We start from the raw sequence: 16,170 nt of genomic DNA on the forward strand, positions 1-16,170 counted from the left end.
TGGTGCATTGTGTGGTTGAGATTTAATGACAAGTCACATCAATTTTTAACATTAAATCTCAACCACACAATACACCACTTTAAGAAATTTTAGAAAAAAAACACTCTAGAGGATCTTTGGTACAAAGAAACTGTCTGTGCTGTGCGTGGCCTTGATATGTGAGTGTCGTCCACTACTAAATCCGTAAGAGTGTGACAATTTATTATATACAGCCAGTCACGGGGTTGAAATATTTTACCAGTCAAAAATTAATAAAATGTTACATTATTCTAATTATTAGTCATATTCTCTTATTGAATAAATTTATAAATAAAAAAAGAGCCCATTTCATATATATGGTAAAATTTAAAGTCTTGAAGCTATAATTGGAGACAAGTCATTCATTTTCATAGAGTCCGTTTGGAAATTAGTTTAGAAAAAAAACATTAAAAAAATAAAATAAAATAGAGAAGAGAGAAGATTAGCTTTGGGGGGTGGGGATGAAAGTCACGCTTTCCCAGTACACGCGTGAACTCTCTTTGCTTTCCAATATCAAAACCCAACGTTCTAAAATGAACCCTCCCTTCATAAGTACAAAAACCCACATACATACCCAAGTGAAAGAAGCTCTCTCTCTCTCTCTCTCTCTCTCTCTCTCTAAATTTGTTGTAGTGAGCTCTTGTTACCTTCACATACTTGAACTATGTCCGTAAGTCTCTTTGTCTCTCCTCTTTCTCTCTCTATCTCTCAATACAGTTATGATTATGTATACATATGTGTGTGGTGTCTGAAAATGGGTGTTTTGCAGATGGTGGAGGTGAGAGTTCCAAACCTGGATTGCGAGGGATGTGCTGCTAAACTTAGAAAATCTATTTCTAAGCTCAAAGGTATATTTTTTGATATACTATTGAGAATATTAACTAAATAATAAAATTATTATTCTCTTGATAAGTTGACGATCATCAATTTAATATATCAAAATAGAATTTTCGTACGTTAACATTGTTGGTTCTAACACTAGATAGATTTTTAAAAAGAAATATAATGTCCAACATTGGGTTTGTAACTAATTTATTCATCCAAAACCTCATCCAATTTGAATTACATTGGGTGTGCTTTTATAAGTAATGGAGTGGGACGAGGCAAATTGTTGTAGTTGCCTTGGCGAAAATGCTTTGAAAGAAATTTTTTTTTTTTTTTGGTTATTTATATAGAGATCCCCTAAATTATTATGAAGTATTATTTTAACTCCCTAAATTATAAAAGTATACAATTAGACCCCTAAATTATTATGAAGTATCATTTTGACTCCCTAAATTATAAAAATGTACAAATAGACTCCCTAAACTATTAAGAAGTATCACTTTGCCCTCTATACAAATGGATTCCCTAACCTATTGGTGTGTTTCACTTTGACCCTTTCTGTTAAGGGTCCAATTGATACATTTTTATAATTTAAGGAGCCTATTTATACGTTTGTTATAATTTAGGGGACAAAATGATATTTTTCAATAATTTAAGAGGTTCATTTGTACACTTTTATATTTTAGGAGTCAAAGTGATACTTTTCAATAGTTTAGGAGGTCTTTGTGTAAATAATCCTTTCTTTTTTTTTGGATTTTTATTATTATTTATTTATTTATTGTTGTTGTTTACCAAAAATAAATAAAGGGTTGTTGTATCATATGATACTAAATAAAATTTAATGATAATTTTTTCACTTCTAATGTGAATACACCCCGTTTGGGAACAGGCTAATTTAGTAACTTTTTGGCTATTTGGCTAAAATATGAACTAAAAAAAACTAGTATATTTGGGATGACTTTTTGGTTTTTTACGAAAAGATGTGCAAAAAGTAGAGAGAAAAGAGAATCTTTGACTTTTTGGTATGAGTTGTTGCCTTTTTGACTAATTTAATAACTTTTTGACTAAAAAGGAGAGTTTCCAAACAAGGCCTAAATGTCATGTATAAACTTCATCAATTCTACTCATACAGAACATATAACATTTGTTCTTTATTTGAAGTGATTTGGTTTCAGGATTTTGAATTTGCTTTTCAAAAAATTAAATTTTTTATTTTTTCATTTTTTTTATTAAATTTTTTTAATATTTTAAGTAAATTTTTTAATTTTTAGATACAGTTGACATAAATACACCTAAAAAGTATAATATTTGTATAAAAAAATCTTTAAAATAAATCATTAAATGCCAAAAATACAAAATATATATATATATATATATTCAATACATTTTTATATTCTTGTGTATTTATTAATTTTTTTTACAAATATTTTAATTTTTAAATACATTTAGGTTAACTACATTTAAAAAGTAAAAAAAAAATTACTTAAAATATTTTTAAAAATTCACTAAAAATAAAAATATTTTTTTTAAAAAAAAACATGAAAACAAAAAAACTCAATTTCATAAAATTTGAGTTCAAAAATTGGGCGTTTTAGTAATTTCCAATTTCTTTTTTGTTTTCGTCTATATCAAAAAGAAAATATGGGGAGCCACTTGGGCGTTTTAGTAATTTAACTCCGTGATAGTTATGGGACCGGTTAGTTTTGACTTGGCTTGGATCATAGAACCGGACTTATTGTTGTAGGCTGATGACCCGACCCAGCCTTGAATTGGCATGGGCCGCATAGCGAAATGACCATTTGAATAAATAAAAATAGTAATAACTGCCTAATGACAATGTGGGGTGATGCTGATTACACCCACATAATTCCTCTTATTCCCACATTTGTGAGTCACAATTCTCAATACGTGTGTAGAGGAATTTTGTGGTTGCATTTAATGGCACCCCCGCTTATTTGAGGGCATAATTTTGAATGCATATGACAAAGAGGTGGGTGTAATGAAATATTTGGTGTGTGTAAATAGAAGCACCCCACCCCCAAATGTTGGTGCAAGTTCCATGTTTGTCCCCTATTGTGTTATAGGACAGAAGGAAAAATACTATTCACCGTCTAATGAGTTTTAGTTAAGATCAGTATATGTGCAAAAAGTATACTGAAACTCACAAAAAAATATATGAAAATTTGTAAAATATATATTAAAATTAGGATAAATTATAAATACACTCCCTGAGATTTGATTAAAATACAAATCGCTCCATGTGGTTTTAGAAATTACATTCCATCCTGAGCTTTTTAATTTCATAACAAATCACTCATTTTATTAATAAATCATCAAGTCAATTAACAGTTTTTAATGATGTTATAAATATGTTTCAATTAATAATTTAAGTAATTTTATTATTGTATAGGAGAGTAATTATAAATTTATTTTTTTTAATTAATTCTGTTAAATAAAAAATTTTAACAAAGGATATTTGTAATTTTTAAGCTATAAGGGACAATATATACTTTAAGTAAATCTCAAGAGATGTATTTGTAATTTACCCTTAAAATTAAAAAACTTTGACATTATTTAAACTTTAACTAACGTAAACTTTGCAATTGCATTTGCACATGAACAAGGGGATGGAATAAAAAAATTTAATTTTTCTTCTCTAAAGACTGAATTTTTCATCTCTTTCATTTTATTTAATTTTTTGTGGGGTGTTTATTTTTAATATTCATTCAATTAATACTATATATGATATTTTTTAGGAGTTGAAGAGATAGAAATAGACATGGAGACACAAAAGATAACGGTGAGAGGCTACGCCATAGAGGAAAAGAAGGTGCTCAAATCGATCAAGCGTGCAGGCAAAGCAGCCGAGCCATGGCCATACCCAGGAGGCTACTCTCATTTCACTTCATTTTACAAGTACCCTTCTCACATTGTCAACCACTACTACTATGACACATTCAAAAATGTCTCTCCAGCCAATATCCATAGCTTCTTCCACACTCCTGCAGTTTACTCGGTTGCAGTTGCATCGGATGAAGTAGTTGCTTCGCTTTTTAGCGATGAAAATCCTCATGCGTGTACTATCATGTAATCTTGCCTTTATATATATATATATATATATAACCCTTATCTTGTGATGTATGTTTAGGTCATGTAATTTAGTTGATTGTTAATTACATATATGCATTTTGTATGAGTTTTTTTGACATTTTTCCCATCCTTGAGTTAATTTACAAGAAGCAAAGTTTGAGTTTTCAAGAGGATTCTTGTTTTATTTTTAAAGAGTCTACTTTCATGGCTCGAATACAAGCTTTTATTGTAATAAAGAATCCAAAATATAGTAACTTTAGCCACAAGGCCAACAACCTCATGCTCATGGCTAACTCTGGATGAGGGAAGGAGAGTGGGGGGGTTTACAAAAGTGGAAGGGAAAAAAAAAACATGAGAGAGCAAGGAGAAAGGTAGAGAGAGAAGAGGGGCAAAATTGTCTTTAAAATTAAAGATTTTATAATTTTGTAATGGGTTCATATTAAAAATAAATAAATGATTTATTGTCAAATTATATTTGTTGTTCATTGTTTTGAATAAAATTAAGTAGTTACGAGTGTTAGATCAATTTAATTTTTTACATAAATCTATACATGGAGATTAAAAAAATAAAACGTGCGAATCCAATAAATTGAATCTGACCACATAGAGAGAAACCAGTCCCTTTCAACAAATGTGAAATGTGATACCTCTGTCGGAAAGCTCCAAACAATGGATTTTGAAAAATCTAGAAATCCCCTAGATATTGATTTGTGATTATGTATCAATTTTAAACAGTATATAACAATCTCAATCAAACAATCAAGACAAATCAACACAACAATTTTAACGTGAAAAAATCACAATTGGAGCACCTCCAATTGTGATAAAAAAAAACCACGGGCAACAGCCACAAAACAATCCACTAAGAAGATATAAAGGAATTACACAGGTATACTCTCAATTACTTAGCGAATACACGCCCGAATTGAAACAACCCCTATGTGCCTCTTCCAACCCCGTCTTCACTTCAAAATTGTCTTGACGATGAGCCACTCTAGAATCCACTAAAGCTTCAAGCTCAAATTCCCAGAATCTACTAAAGAACAACTCTCTCTTTTGTGTAGAATAAACAAACAAACCTTTGATGTATGCTTCTTAAACCATGAGTTGAATACTCAATGAAACATCAAAGAAAACTAGCAAAATAGCTCCAGATATAAACCCTAGAATCCAAGAAGAAGATCTGAAGGCGTAACCCTAGATTTGGACTGAAACACATATTTATAGAAATCTGTCCTGTAATCTCCGCTTGAGCGTCAGATTGGCCGCTCGAGCCGATCTACGCTGGAGCGCAGAAAGTTCTACTCGAGCGGGAAAAAACAACATCCAGTATTTTTGCAGGCGAACAAACTTCTGGCACTCAGCATTCTCCGCTCGACGGGGGGAATGTCCGCTCGAGCGGACAGGCAACTTTGAATGCATTTTTGCATTTTACTTCAGGGGTGCTACCCCTCGACCCCGCTTGGGCGCTGCCCTAGACCTGCCAAGGGGCACTACCCCCTGGACTCCCGCGAGCTGACCGGGCAGCTCGATCCCCGTCATAATCAGCGAAGTGGCAATCTTGAAAGAATTAACATCACAAAACTTCTCTGCAAGGCACAATTCGGGTTGGATTCGCATCTAATAAACTCATAACCTCACTGAAATAAAAGTGCGAATAAAATTACAACTCAAAAGAGTTTTGTCAAACGGGATTGCCAAGAATAAAAACCTAACAGATTTTATAAGGTCAACTTTGATGAAGTTGTGTTCAATCGACTCAAGGCGGTTGGGGTTGGTATAATTGTTCGTGATCACAATGAAGTGGTAATTGATTGGGGGAGGAGGGATGTAATAAAGCTTTCGCAGTGTTGCGAACAGTGATTTTCACTTTCGAATTGGGTATCCATGATGTTCATTTTGAAAGGGACTGTTAAAGCTCTTCAAAGAGAGGAATCTTTGCTCTCCCCTTGTGGTCACTTATTACAAAAAGCTTTTGAGAGGTGTCATGATTTTCGCCGTTTCTGTATCTCCTGTACTCCATGACTTGGTAATCAAACAATTTATGGTTTAACTCAGATGAATGCTAAAGTTTTCAGACTATCTGTTTAAATAGAGGAGATTCCGCTGAATTGTAATCTATCTTTAGGTATTTCCCATTCTAAAAATAAATAAATAAATAAACAAAACAATTATGATGCTTATATGTTCAAACCCATCGTTTTAATGTTGAAACCAAATGTTCAAAACATTGGGTACTTTGGGGAAGTTGACCATTTTAGTGGTCATATTCAAAGCCTTTCATGCTTTAATTATACAGGGTACTTTTTGGGTGAAATTATACAGAGTACTTGTGAAGGGATTGTCCATTGCAACTTTACAACTTTTGAATAAACAAAATCTTTAGAAAAGTAAAGCAACACCAACCCTTTTCGCCAGATGATGGCCTAGCCAACTTGACTACATGTTCTATTTTGTTACCTTTAATTTGAGCCAATTTATTATTAAAAAAATTAACGTAACATCCCTCTCTAATTTTTACTAATGAGAGAGGTCTATAATATTTTTTTTTTCTTTGGTAACTTAAGGTCCTTTACCCACACCCATATATTACATATACACTCTCTCTCTTTCTATTTGTCTCTATTCCGTCTCTATATTCTATATATGGATATATATATATATATATATATATGTGAATTTTGCTCCACACTGCAAATATTTGATTAAGGCTCTCTCTCTCTCTATATATATATACATATATATAAGAAAGAATTAATGTTTGTGGTGGTGCTTCAGAAAAAATCGGCTAAAAGATTAGTCCAACATGTGGTTTGTGCTTGGAAACGTAAGAAACTATGTATGGCAATGGGTGATATCTTAGTTATCTGTCTCTTCTTCTACAATTTGACATCCTCAAGCTTCCATAATTGTCTAGGTGGATATTCTTTCTTGACTCTATTGTACCTAAAAATGAATATAGAGTTGAACAACAAATATATTGGTGACCATGTCTCTATTTTTTGTATAGACGATATATATATATATATATATATGTATATTTGTAAGATATATATTTGCATCACTTGTTGAATTACTTCCCTTATAGAGGGAAGAATTAAAAGGTTGACAAGAAACTATTTTTTTTTCTTCTCTCTTTTTTCTGTATAATACTGAGAAATTTCCTAAATATAGAAAAAAATCAAAGAAATTTCTCTGGATTTCTCTGAGTTAGGCAAAATTTTTCTAAGTTTGGTTGAAATTTATTTGAGTTTGGGCCAAAATTTTGATTGATTTTCTCTGGCATCTAAATTTTCCCTGACTTATTAAATTAAGTTGCTTGTTTGATTTTCGCTGGTTAGTTGTCTCCTTGTGTATAATTTTCTTCTTGAGATGAATTTTCTTTGACATCACAATTTTCTCTAAACACATTGGATTCACTTTATTCTATATGCCTTACTTGATTTTCTATGTTTAGTTGTCTCTTTAATTTTCTCTCCAATTTTCTCTAACTTAAACTCTCACTAATTTGTATTGTTTGTTTGACTTTCACTAGTTAGTTGTTCCTTGAGCTGAATTTTATTTGCATTTGAATTTTCTGTGAAAATATTAAACTCTCACTAATTTAGGTTATTTGTTTGATTTTCACTGATTAGTTGTCTCATTGTATGTAATTTTCCCTTTGGGATAAATTTCTCTAGCACTAAGATATCCCTTTTAGATTAATTTTCTCTGAACACATTGGACTCTCTTTCTCTATGTGCCTTACTTGATTTTCTCTGACTAGTTGTCTCTTTGATTCGCTCTCGAATTTTCTCTGGCATTTAAATTTTTCCTGCCCATATTAAACTCCTCCTAATTTATGTTGCTTGTTTGATTTTCACTAGATTTCTAATTTCTAATTTTATTTTTGATCTTTTGTGATATGTAATGTTTGTTGTTTTTCAAACTGTAATTAGATTTTGCATTTTAAGTTTTTTGATGAACTTAGCATAGTGTTTGCTTGTAAAAATTATATATAAAAAAAATGGTTTGTAAGAGTAGCTTAATTTTTTCTGTAATTTTTTCTAGAAAATACAAAGAAAATTGTGAGCAAATCAGACAAAATTGGTCAAAACACGGAGAAATTTGTGAGCAAACCAAAGAAATTGTGTTTCAAAAGTTCTCTTAATCGAAATTTCTCTATTTCGAAATTTCTCTGGATCAAAATTTGAGGGACCCCAACTACTATAAAAATATTTCACATCCGTTATGCTATAAAATCTTAATAAGAGGGACCTTAAAAAAAATTCCCCATTATTATTACATTAAAAAATTTAAGTAACGTTTGGTTTTTATTTTGGAATCATGATTCTAATCAAAAAATTTCAAAACTCATAACCAAACATTCAATTCAAAACTCTATTTGCAAAACAACAAAAAAAATATTGTTTATCTTTTATTCTTTTGAAAAAAATATATTTTTTTTCAGAAAATATTGTTTTTTATTTCTTTGAAAAAATGTTTTTCTATTTTTTTAAGTATTGGCCAAATAATTTGTTATGGTTTAAATATATATATATATATATATATATATGTGGGGGGGGGGAATCCAGAATTTTTTAAAATTTTAAAAAATATTTAAAAAATAAAATAAAATATTTAAAATAAAAATTATATATTTAAAATAAAAAAATAAATTTTTTAAATATTTTAAAAAATACAATGCTCAAATTTGGTAAATACAATTCACATTAAAATAAATAAATACTTATCCTAAAAAATTAAAATTAAGAAAATATTTAACTATTTAAAAAAAATAAACCCAAACAATTTGAAAATACAACTCAAAATGCAAACCTCTTTTCAAAACTCATAACCAAACCAATTTTCTCTTTTTAAAATACATTTTAAAAATTTATCTTTCAAGACAAAACGTTACACTCCAATCATGATTCATAAACTAAAGAATATTTATCATTTATTTTTAGGAAAATTACAGCAATAACCAAAAAAAAAACTCTAAGGTTTTATTATTGTAACAAAATAAACACTGAATTTTTAATTTTTTCAATTTAAATTCTAATCTTTTGATTTGTTTTCAGTATATACCATTTGTCTATTTTTGTTACAATTAACGAAAAAAATAATATTTTAATCATTAATCTCAATATAAGTGTACATAAAATATTTAAAAATTTAGAATTTATTTTGTTATAAAGCTCAAATTTTAGATTTTTTTTTTTGTAATTTTCCCTTTATTTCTTTGGATAAATTACAGATGTACCCCTGAGATTTTCTTAAAATATAAATTGTTACTTATAGTTCTGGAAATTATAATTTTTCCCCTTCAAGTTTTTAATCATATAATAATTGACCTCTTTTATTAATAAATCATCATGTAATTAACATTTTTAACGATGTCATAAATATATTTCATTTAACAATTCATGTAATTTTATTGTTGTATAGGAAAGAGTTAGGAGTTTTATTTTTTATTTTTTTTATTAATTCTGTTAAATAAAAAAAAACTTATAAGAGGGTATATATAATTTCTAAAACCACATAAAATTATCCGTATTTTAAGTTAACTTTAAGGAATATATTTGTAAATTATCTTTTTTTTTTTCCGACATGGGTTGTGGCTAACAACGAGTCTCATTATAATAATTCTAACCATTCATTTTAAAAATTCCTCTCTTTATATCATTTATAAAAAAAAATAACTCGATCAAATAACTATAATATTTTTATTTTATCATATTTGTTTTCAAAAAATAAACAAAAAATATATTTTTAAAATAGACTATTCATTATTTTAAGAGATAAACACAATACAATGAAAGGCAACGATTATCAAATTAACATAATTTTTCTCATAAATGATATATATGAATGATTTTACAAAATAAGTTATTTAAATTATCAAAATAAGACATAAAATGAATTTCATAGGTCTATCCCAACCCTATACAAAATGAGGACACACAGTATTTCTCTAAAGCAAAATATTTTTTTAAAAAATACATAATTGATAAAGGACAGCCCCACAAATCTCATGGTTCAAAATAACAAAGGGAAAATCGGTCTAAGGTCCCTATCTAACTTTTAGTAATGGATTAGGTCCACAATCTGTTCTTTTGTAGTCTAAGGTCCCTCACCCCATCCCCTCTCCATCCACGTTTTCCTAAGCTTGATCACCGCTGGCTCCAAATCCCCAACCCTTGACCAGTTGCTCTCCTTCCTGCACTCAGCTCCTCCGCCAGGAACACATCGATCGACTCTGCGATTTGAGCTACGTGCTCTTTGTGCTGCTCTATCAACTGTAACGTGCGATCGTATGCCTTTGCCACCCATTCTCTTACTTCGTTGTCGATGATTGCAGTGGTCTTGCTGCTGTACAACTTCGTCATCTCAAATGTGTCCTCTCTTTGAGGAAAGGAGAGAAGATCTACTTTATCGCTGAAACCATAGATCGCCACTTGAGCATAGGTCATCTTGGTCACCTTCTCCAAGTCGTTTTGGGCTCCTGTTGAAATCTTTCCCAACAAAACCTAATTCCAAAGCAAAATCAGATTCATGAGAATTGAAAGATCCAAAATCATATTCACCTAGAATGCTGTTCGGATGGATCAGCAGTTGGAGGTAATAGAGTATATAAGTGACAGATCAGAGAAGAACCAAGCCGCTAAAATTTCTCTGGATTGATCCAAAGAAATGTTGATATAGCTAGTTATCTGTGTGTTGTGGTGTGTGTATGTGCCGTGTATGTGTGTGACTGTGTGCATGGGTTGTGTATGTGCATGGGTTGAAGCTGTGTGTGTGCGGTGTAAAGCTCAAAAAATGAAGCTGTCGTGGTTGACATTTGAAGGTTGAGAGAATGCAGCTGTCCAAGGATACTCAGGTTCAGCTTGAGAAGATCAAGTAAGCTAAGTGGTCGGATTCGAATGGTGACAGAAAATAGAATTTTTTGGTTAATGTTTGATTGGTCTTCACAGAATGTTTTTGTAAATGAAAGGAACCAACCTGGTGAATTCTCAAACTAGAGAAATTCTCAATTGATATTTCAATAACAAACCAGAGAAATTCTCAAATTTTTCCAGAATTTCTCTGGTTCTAGTAAGTTGCCATTGTTATCCCTTCTAATGTTGCTTACATATTACAATGTGAAATTTTTCCAGTTGAATTTAGTTGAACATTGTTCAACAGAGAAACACTTTCGATTGAAAAATTCAACTGGAAAAAAGCGAAGAATAGATTTGGGTAAGTTGCAGAAATTTTTCCAGATATTACAAACCAGAGAAATTCTCAATTGTTATTTTTAATAAACCAGAGAAATTCTCAATTGTTATTTTTAATTAACCAGAGAAATTCTCAATTGATATTTCAATAACAAACTAGAGAAATTCTCAGATTTTTCTAGAATTTCTCTGGTTCTGGTAAGTTGCCATTGTTATCCCTTCTAATGTTGCTTACATTTTACAATGTGGAATTTTTCTAGTTGAATTCAGTTGAACATTGTTCAACAGAGAAACACTTTCGATTGAAAAATTCAACTGGAAAAAAGCGAAGAACAGATTTGGGTAAGTTGCAGAAATTTTTCCAGATATTACAAACTAGAGAAATTCTCAATTGTGATTTTTAATAAACCAGAGAAATTCTCAATTGTTATTTTTAATAAACCAAAGAAATTCTCAATTGATATTTCAATAACAAACCAGAGAAATACTCAGATTTTTTCAAAATTTCTCTGGTTCTGGTAAGTTGCCATTGTTATTCCATTCTAATGTTGCTTACATATTACAATGTGGAATTTTTCCAGTTGAATTCAGTTGAACAATGTTGCTACCTAATGAATCACAATGATTTGGATGTGAATGAGAAGAAAAGTAGAGAAACTCATCTAGAGAAATTTGGTCCAGAGAAATTTCTCTAGGCCAGAATTTCTCTGACCAATTTTCTCTGCACTGAAATTTCTCTGGACTGAAATTTCTCTGGACCAATTTTCTCTGGACTGAAATTTCTCTGGATCAAGGTTGAGGGACCTTAGACATTATGAAAATATTGTTGGGGGACCTTAGACATTATGAAAATATTTGGTGTCCTTTATGCTATAAAATCATAATACCAGGGACCTTAAAAAAAAACCCAATAACAAATCATGGTAATCTCGCTCTTTTGGATACTATCATAAATGTGTTTTGATTAGATTTTTGTAGCTTATATAGAATTAAATAATAGAATCAACCCCCCCCCCCCCAAAAAAAAAAAAATCATAAAAAATTTCTAAGAATGATTATGACAACGCTATTGAATCAAGGAATTCAAACCTAATTGGCTAACCCTCTAGCCATTAAGTCTCTCTTTAAAGGAGAGATTACGAATTCTACTCCCAAAATAAAATGATAGGACAAGATTTTTTTTACAACGTGTATGGATGTGTGTTTTAACTCCTCCGATATACTAAGGGGCACTTTAAGAAGCTGGTTAAAAGTTAATTTTTGACTTTTAATTCATTTTGATTCATTTCACCTCTTATATTTTTTATTCACAAAAAGACAAAAAAAAAATTAAAGGTTGCGTTTGGTAGAGTTTTGTAAATATGATTTGAGAGTATGAGTTGTATTTTGAGTTTGTGAGTTGTGGAATTATGATTTGAGTGTAGAAAATTTGTTTAGTTATGGTTTTTGAATAGAGTGTTGAATTGTGTTTTGAATTGTATGTGGAATTGAGTTTTAAAAGTTTGATATGACATGTGAAATAAGAAAATTTATTTGGTGATGAGTTTTTAAAATAGTTTTCAAAACTTAATTCAACCTATTAATTTTGTGTCAAACACACAACTCATATATCGATATCCGTATTTTTTATCAACAATCATAACCAAACTATTTTTAAAATACTCAAATAAAAAAATAATTTTTTTTAATTAATTGTTTTTAATTAATTTTTTTGAATAATTTTTTCTTTAATAACTTCTATGTCAATTATTTTGTGTCAATTAATTTTTCTGTGAATTCATTTTTTAGGACAATACGTTTTTAATATTTTTCAAAAATTTTGTTGAAGTCAACAACTTTGGAGAATACATATTGATAAAAATTAACAAAAATCAGTGTGTTTAATATTTTTAAATACAAACCAAAACGCAAACGTTACCAAACATTATCAATATTTTTTCATTTATTACATTTTATTAATTTAATAAAAAAATCGTTTCTTTTTCGTGCATTATTGTACTTTGAATGTCACCCACTTGTGAAGGTCATATAATTGGGGGGAGTGATAATTGTGTACAAAATGACCGATTCGCCCCTCTTGATTTGAATGGCAGGTTATTATGTAAGAACAAAATGAAAAGGATAATACTATAATTTCACTCAACCAATACACCTACCTCTCATATCCTATCCTGGGTGTCTGTTCAACACTGTGCGATAAAGGAAAAGAAAGAAGAAGCCAAAAACCTGCACACATAGTCAGTAATCACTATAGGATGAAATTAAAAGTAGGTAAGGAAAACAAAAAAAAAATAATCAATAAGAAATGAAAAGTAAATAAGAAAAAAAAAATAAAAACCCTTCTGGACCTTCTGAACCTCAGCCTTTATATAAGTCATCTGAGTCTGCATTCGTTTAACCACACTATCTTCACCATCTCATTCCAACACTTTTAGTAACTCCATCACACTACAATATTAACTATATTCAGTGTACATATCCGTGTGAAGGAAGAGAGAAGAGGTTAGTTTGAAATAGCTTCAGAGTTGAGTTGTAGAAAGGCGAATTGCAGGCGAAGAATCACCATATGGGACAACCAGTCGGTCATCCCGCCGGTCAACCGGCCGGCCCTCCGGTTCAGCCACCAGTTCGCCTACCTCACTTAGTTTCGCTATCTGTTGGTTGCCTTTTAGTAGCGGCTCAATTTCCCTATTTGTTCCTTTTTTTCACACCAACATCATACATTTTACTATACATTTTTGGTTGATTTTTCATACATCTTTCTTAACTTTTGCAGTCATCATGCCGAGAACAAAAACAGCGAGACCTGAACGTGGCGAAACCTCTAACCCTGTACAACGTGAACCACAGCAACAACATCATGACTATCCAATTGTTGATTTTCTCACATTTCATCATGAACAAGCTTATTCAAATTTCGCTAATTGGCCAATTGTTACGGGGAGAAAGGTAAATCTACATTCTCAATATGATCCACTGTTGCTTGACAATATGGTAACACTTACCATTATTGGTGAAACTGAATTAAAAAGTGGCTACATGAATAGTCGGCCTTAGTCATTTACCAGCATCCACTAAAATGTATACGAGAAGTAAATTTGTTTAATATGTAGTCATCTTGTAATAACACAACATATTGATGTAAAACAGAAACTACTTAAAAGTTCAATAAAATTAAACATACGAAGATGGAAAAGAAAAAGCATCTCATGGAATTGAAAAAAATGATACAAAACAAATCAGGAATCATGAAATCATCTTACAAAACGACAAAAAGATTCGCTAACACAATCAAAACACAACTTCTCACTTCACTACAAAGCGAGGGTCATAGCTAGGCACATATGGGTAGGAGTACGCATAAAAAACCTTCGCCATTCCTTATCTTTAAACAGTGTCAGTGCCCTAACGTACTGCACCGGTGGTATGTCCCCAAGCTCTAGCAATGCATCTTGACATGTATCAAAGGAATACTCATCAACACCTGCACTTACAGCCTCTGTCTCATTTTCTCGTGCACGTGAATGTTCTGTTTTTTCCTGTATGTAGGATATGAAAGCTGCGCAGACATCATCGAACCCACTTGACCATGACTTTTTCGAACGACTACTGTCAGTCTGGCTGCTTGTAGGGCCCTTCTTGTGACTTTTTCCCTTTGCCGGATCCATGTACTCATCGCCAAATAAGTCAACAGGAATGGCTTCAGCAGCATTACTCCCACAAACTTCAGGGTTCCAAAATTTATTTAGCATTTCATCTTCTTCATCTGAGTCAAGGGTTCCTTGTGTGGATGCACGAGACAAGGCCCCTGTGGCACAACAATTTTCAACAATTTCCGCCATTTCTTGGAAATACTCAAATCCTTTTGTCCTAAACTTCTTCACATTTCTGGTAGCCTACAACAATTAAAAATATAGAATTAAGCATACTATGTGATGAAATGTTAAAAAAAAAATATTGAAAATGGTATAGGTTAATGAAAAACCTTATCCCAAAATTCATCGGGTGCAACAACAATGCCTACAATGGGATCCCATCCCAGACTAGTCTGTGCCTGGAGTCGCTTAAACGTCTAGTAATCAGCTTTCAATCGCTGATATTTTTGTCGCACCTGCTTTGCTATATATCGAAATCCATACAGATTGTGCAACTGATTTGCAAAATGATTCCAATGCCTAATTGTCCACACAATAGTATGGCCCATTGTTTGATTTTTTTGAACTTCTTCTCTTAACATGTTTATTAATTTCATTTCAATTCTGGGAGTCCACATTTTTGTATCTTGATTGCCATCGGAATTGTTTTCATCCATCCATAAACATACAATTTATATTTAAAGTACTCTGTGGTGGATATAAAAGAATAACAGAGCAAACTACTCTGGAGTGGATATAAAAGAATAACAGAGCAAAAACCAATTACAATTATTTATGTAGGAACCAAAAGTAATATTTATTTCAATTTGGTAAATAATATTAGGAAAAATAGATGGTTTGAAGGGCAAAATAGATAAAAAAAATAAAACCACATAGCATTAATGTTTACTTCAACTTGTTAAATAATGTTAGGAGAAGCAGATGATTTGAAGGGCAACAGAGAGAAAATAAAAACACATACATTAATGTTTATTTGAACTGTAGGAAAGGTAGATGATTTGAAGGCCAAAACAGAGACAAAATAAAAATCACGTAACATTATCTATAAAAATTTTCTGAAGCAAGTTTACATAGTAAAAAATAACCACAAATAAGCAGAAGAAAAAGGCCACGGGAAGAAATAAGTAGAAGAAGAGAAGAAGAAATAAGCAGAAGAAGGAAGAGGGCAGAAGAAGGTGTAGGCTGGTCGACCGGCTGGATGACTTGGGGGACGACCGGGTCAGCTATAAAGGTGAGAAAAGGTGCAAAGAGTTCAGACAGATCAGAAACTATCTTTATACTCGTTTGGACTTCTCAGAACAATTTTTGGAATTCTCAGAAATCATTTTAGAACTCATTTGCACATAACAGATGATTGGAGGATATATTTACCAGATTAGTGG

General features: G+C 31.2%; 1 protein-coding gene across 1 annotated transcript; it reads left to right on the plus strand.

The window, feature by feature from the left end:
- The first annotated feature begins 468 nt into the window (after positions 1 to 468).
- LOC114268543 (Heavy metal transport/detoxification superfamily protein) lies at positions 469 to 4,101 on the plus strand. Its single transcript, XM_028209725.2, has 3 exons — positions 469 to 688; positions 788 to 866; positions 3,600 to 4,101. The coding sequence occupies exons 1-3, from the start codon at positions 683 to 685 to the stop codon at positions 3,932 to 3,934; spliced, it is 420 nt and encodes a 139-aa protein (XP_028065526.2). The 5' UTR covers positions 469 to 682; the 3' UTR covers positions 3,935 to 4,101.
- The last annotated feature ends 12,069 nt before the right edge of the window (positions 4,102 to 16,170 follow it).

The sequence above is a fragment of the Camellia sinensis genome, chromosome 8 (assembly GCF_055761805.1).
Source record: "Camellia sinensis isolate YWXY chromosome 8, ASM5576180v1, whole genome shotgun sequence".
Classification (NCBI taxonomy): domain Eukaryota; kingdom Viridiplantae; phylum Streptophyta; class Magnoliopsida; order Ericales; family Theaceae; genus Camellia; species Camellia sinensis.

Coding starts and splice junctions, on each gene's coding strand:
- LOC114268543 (XM_028209725.2), top strand. Junction 867..3,599: donor ATCTATTTCTAAGCTCAAAG/GTATATTTTTTG, acceptor GATATTTTTTAG/GAGTTGAAGAGATAGAAATA.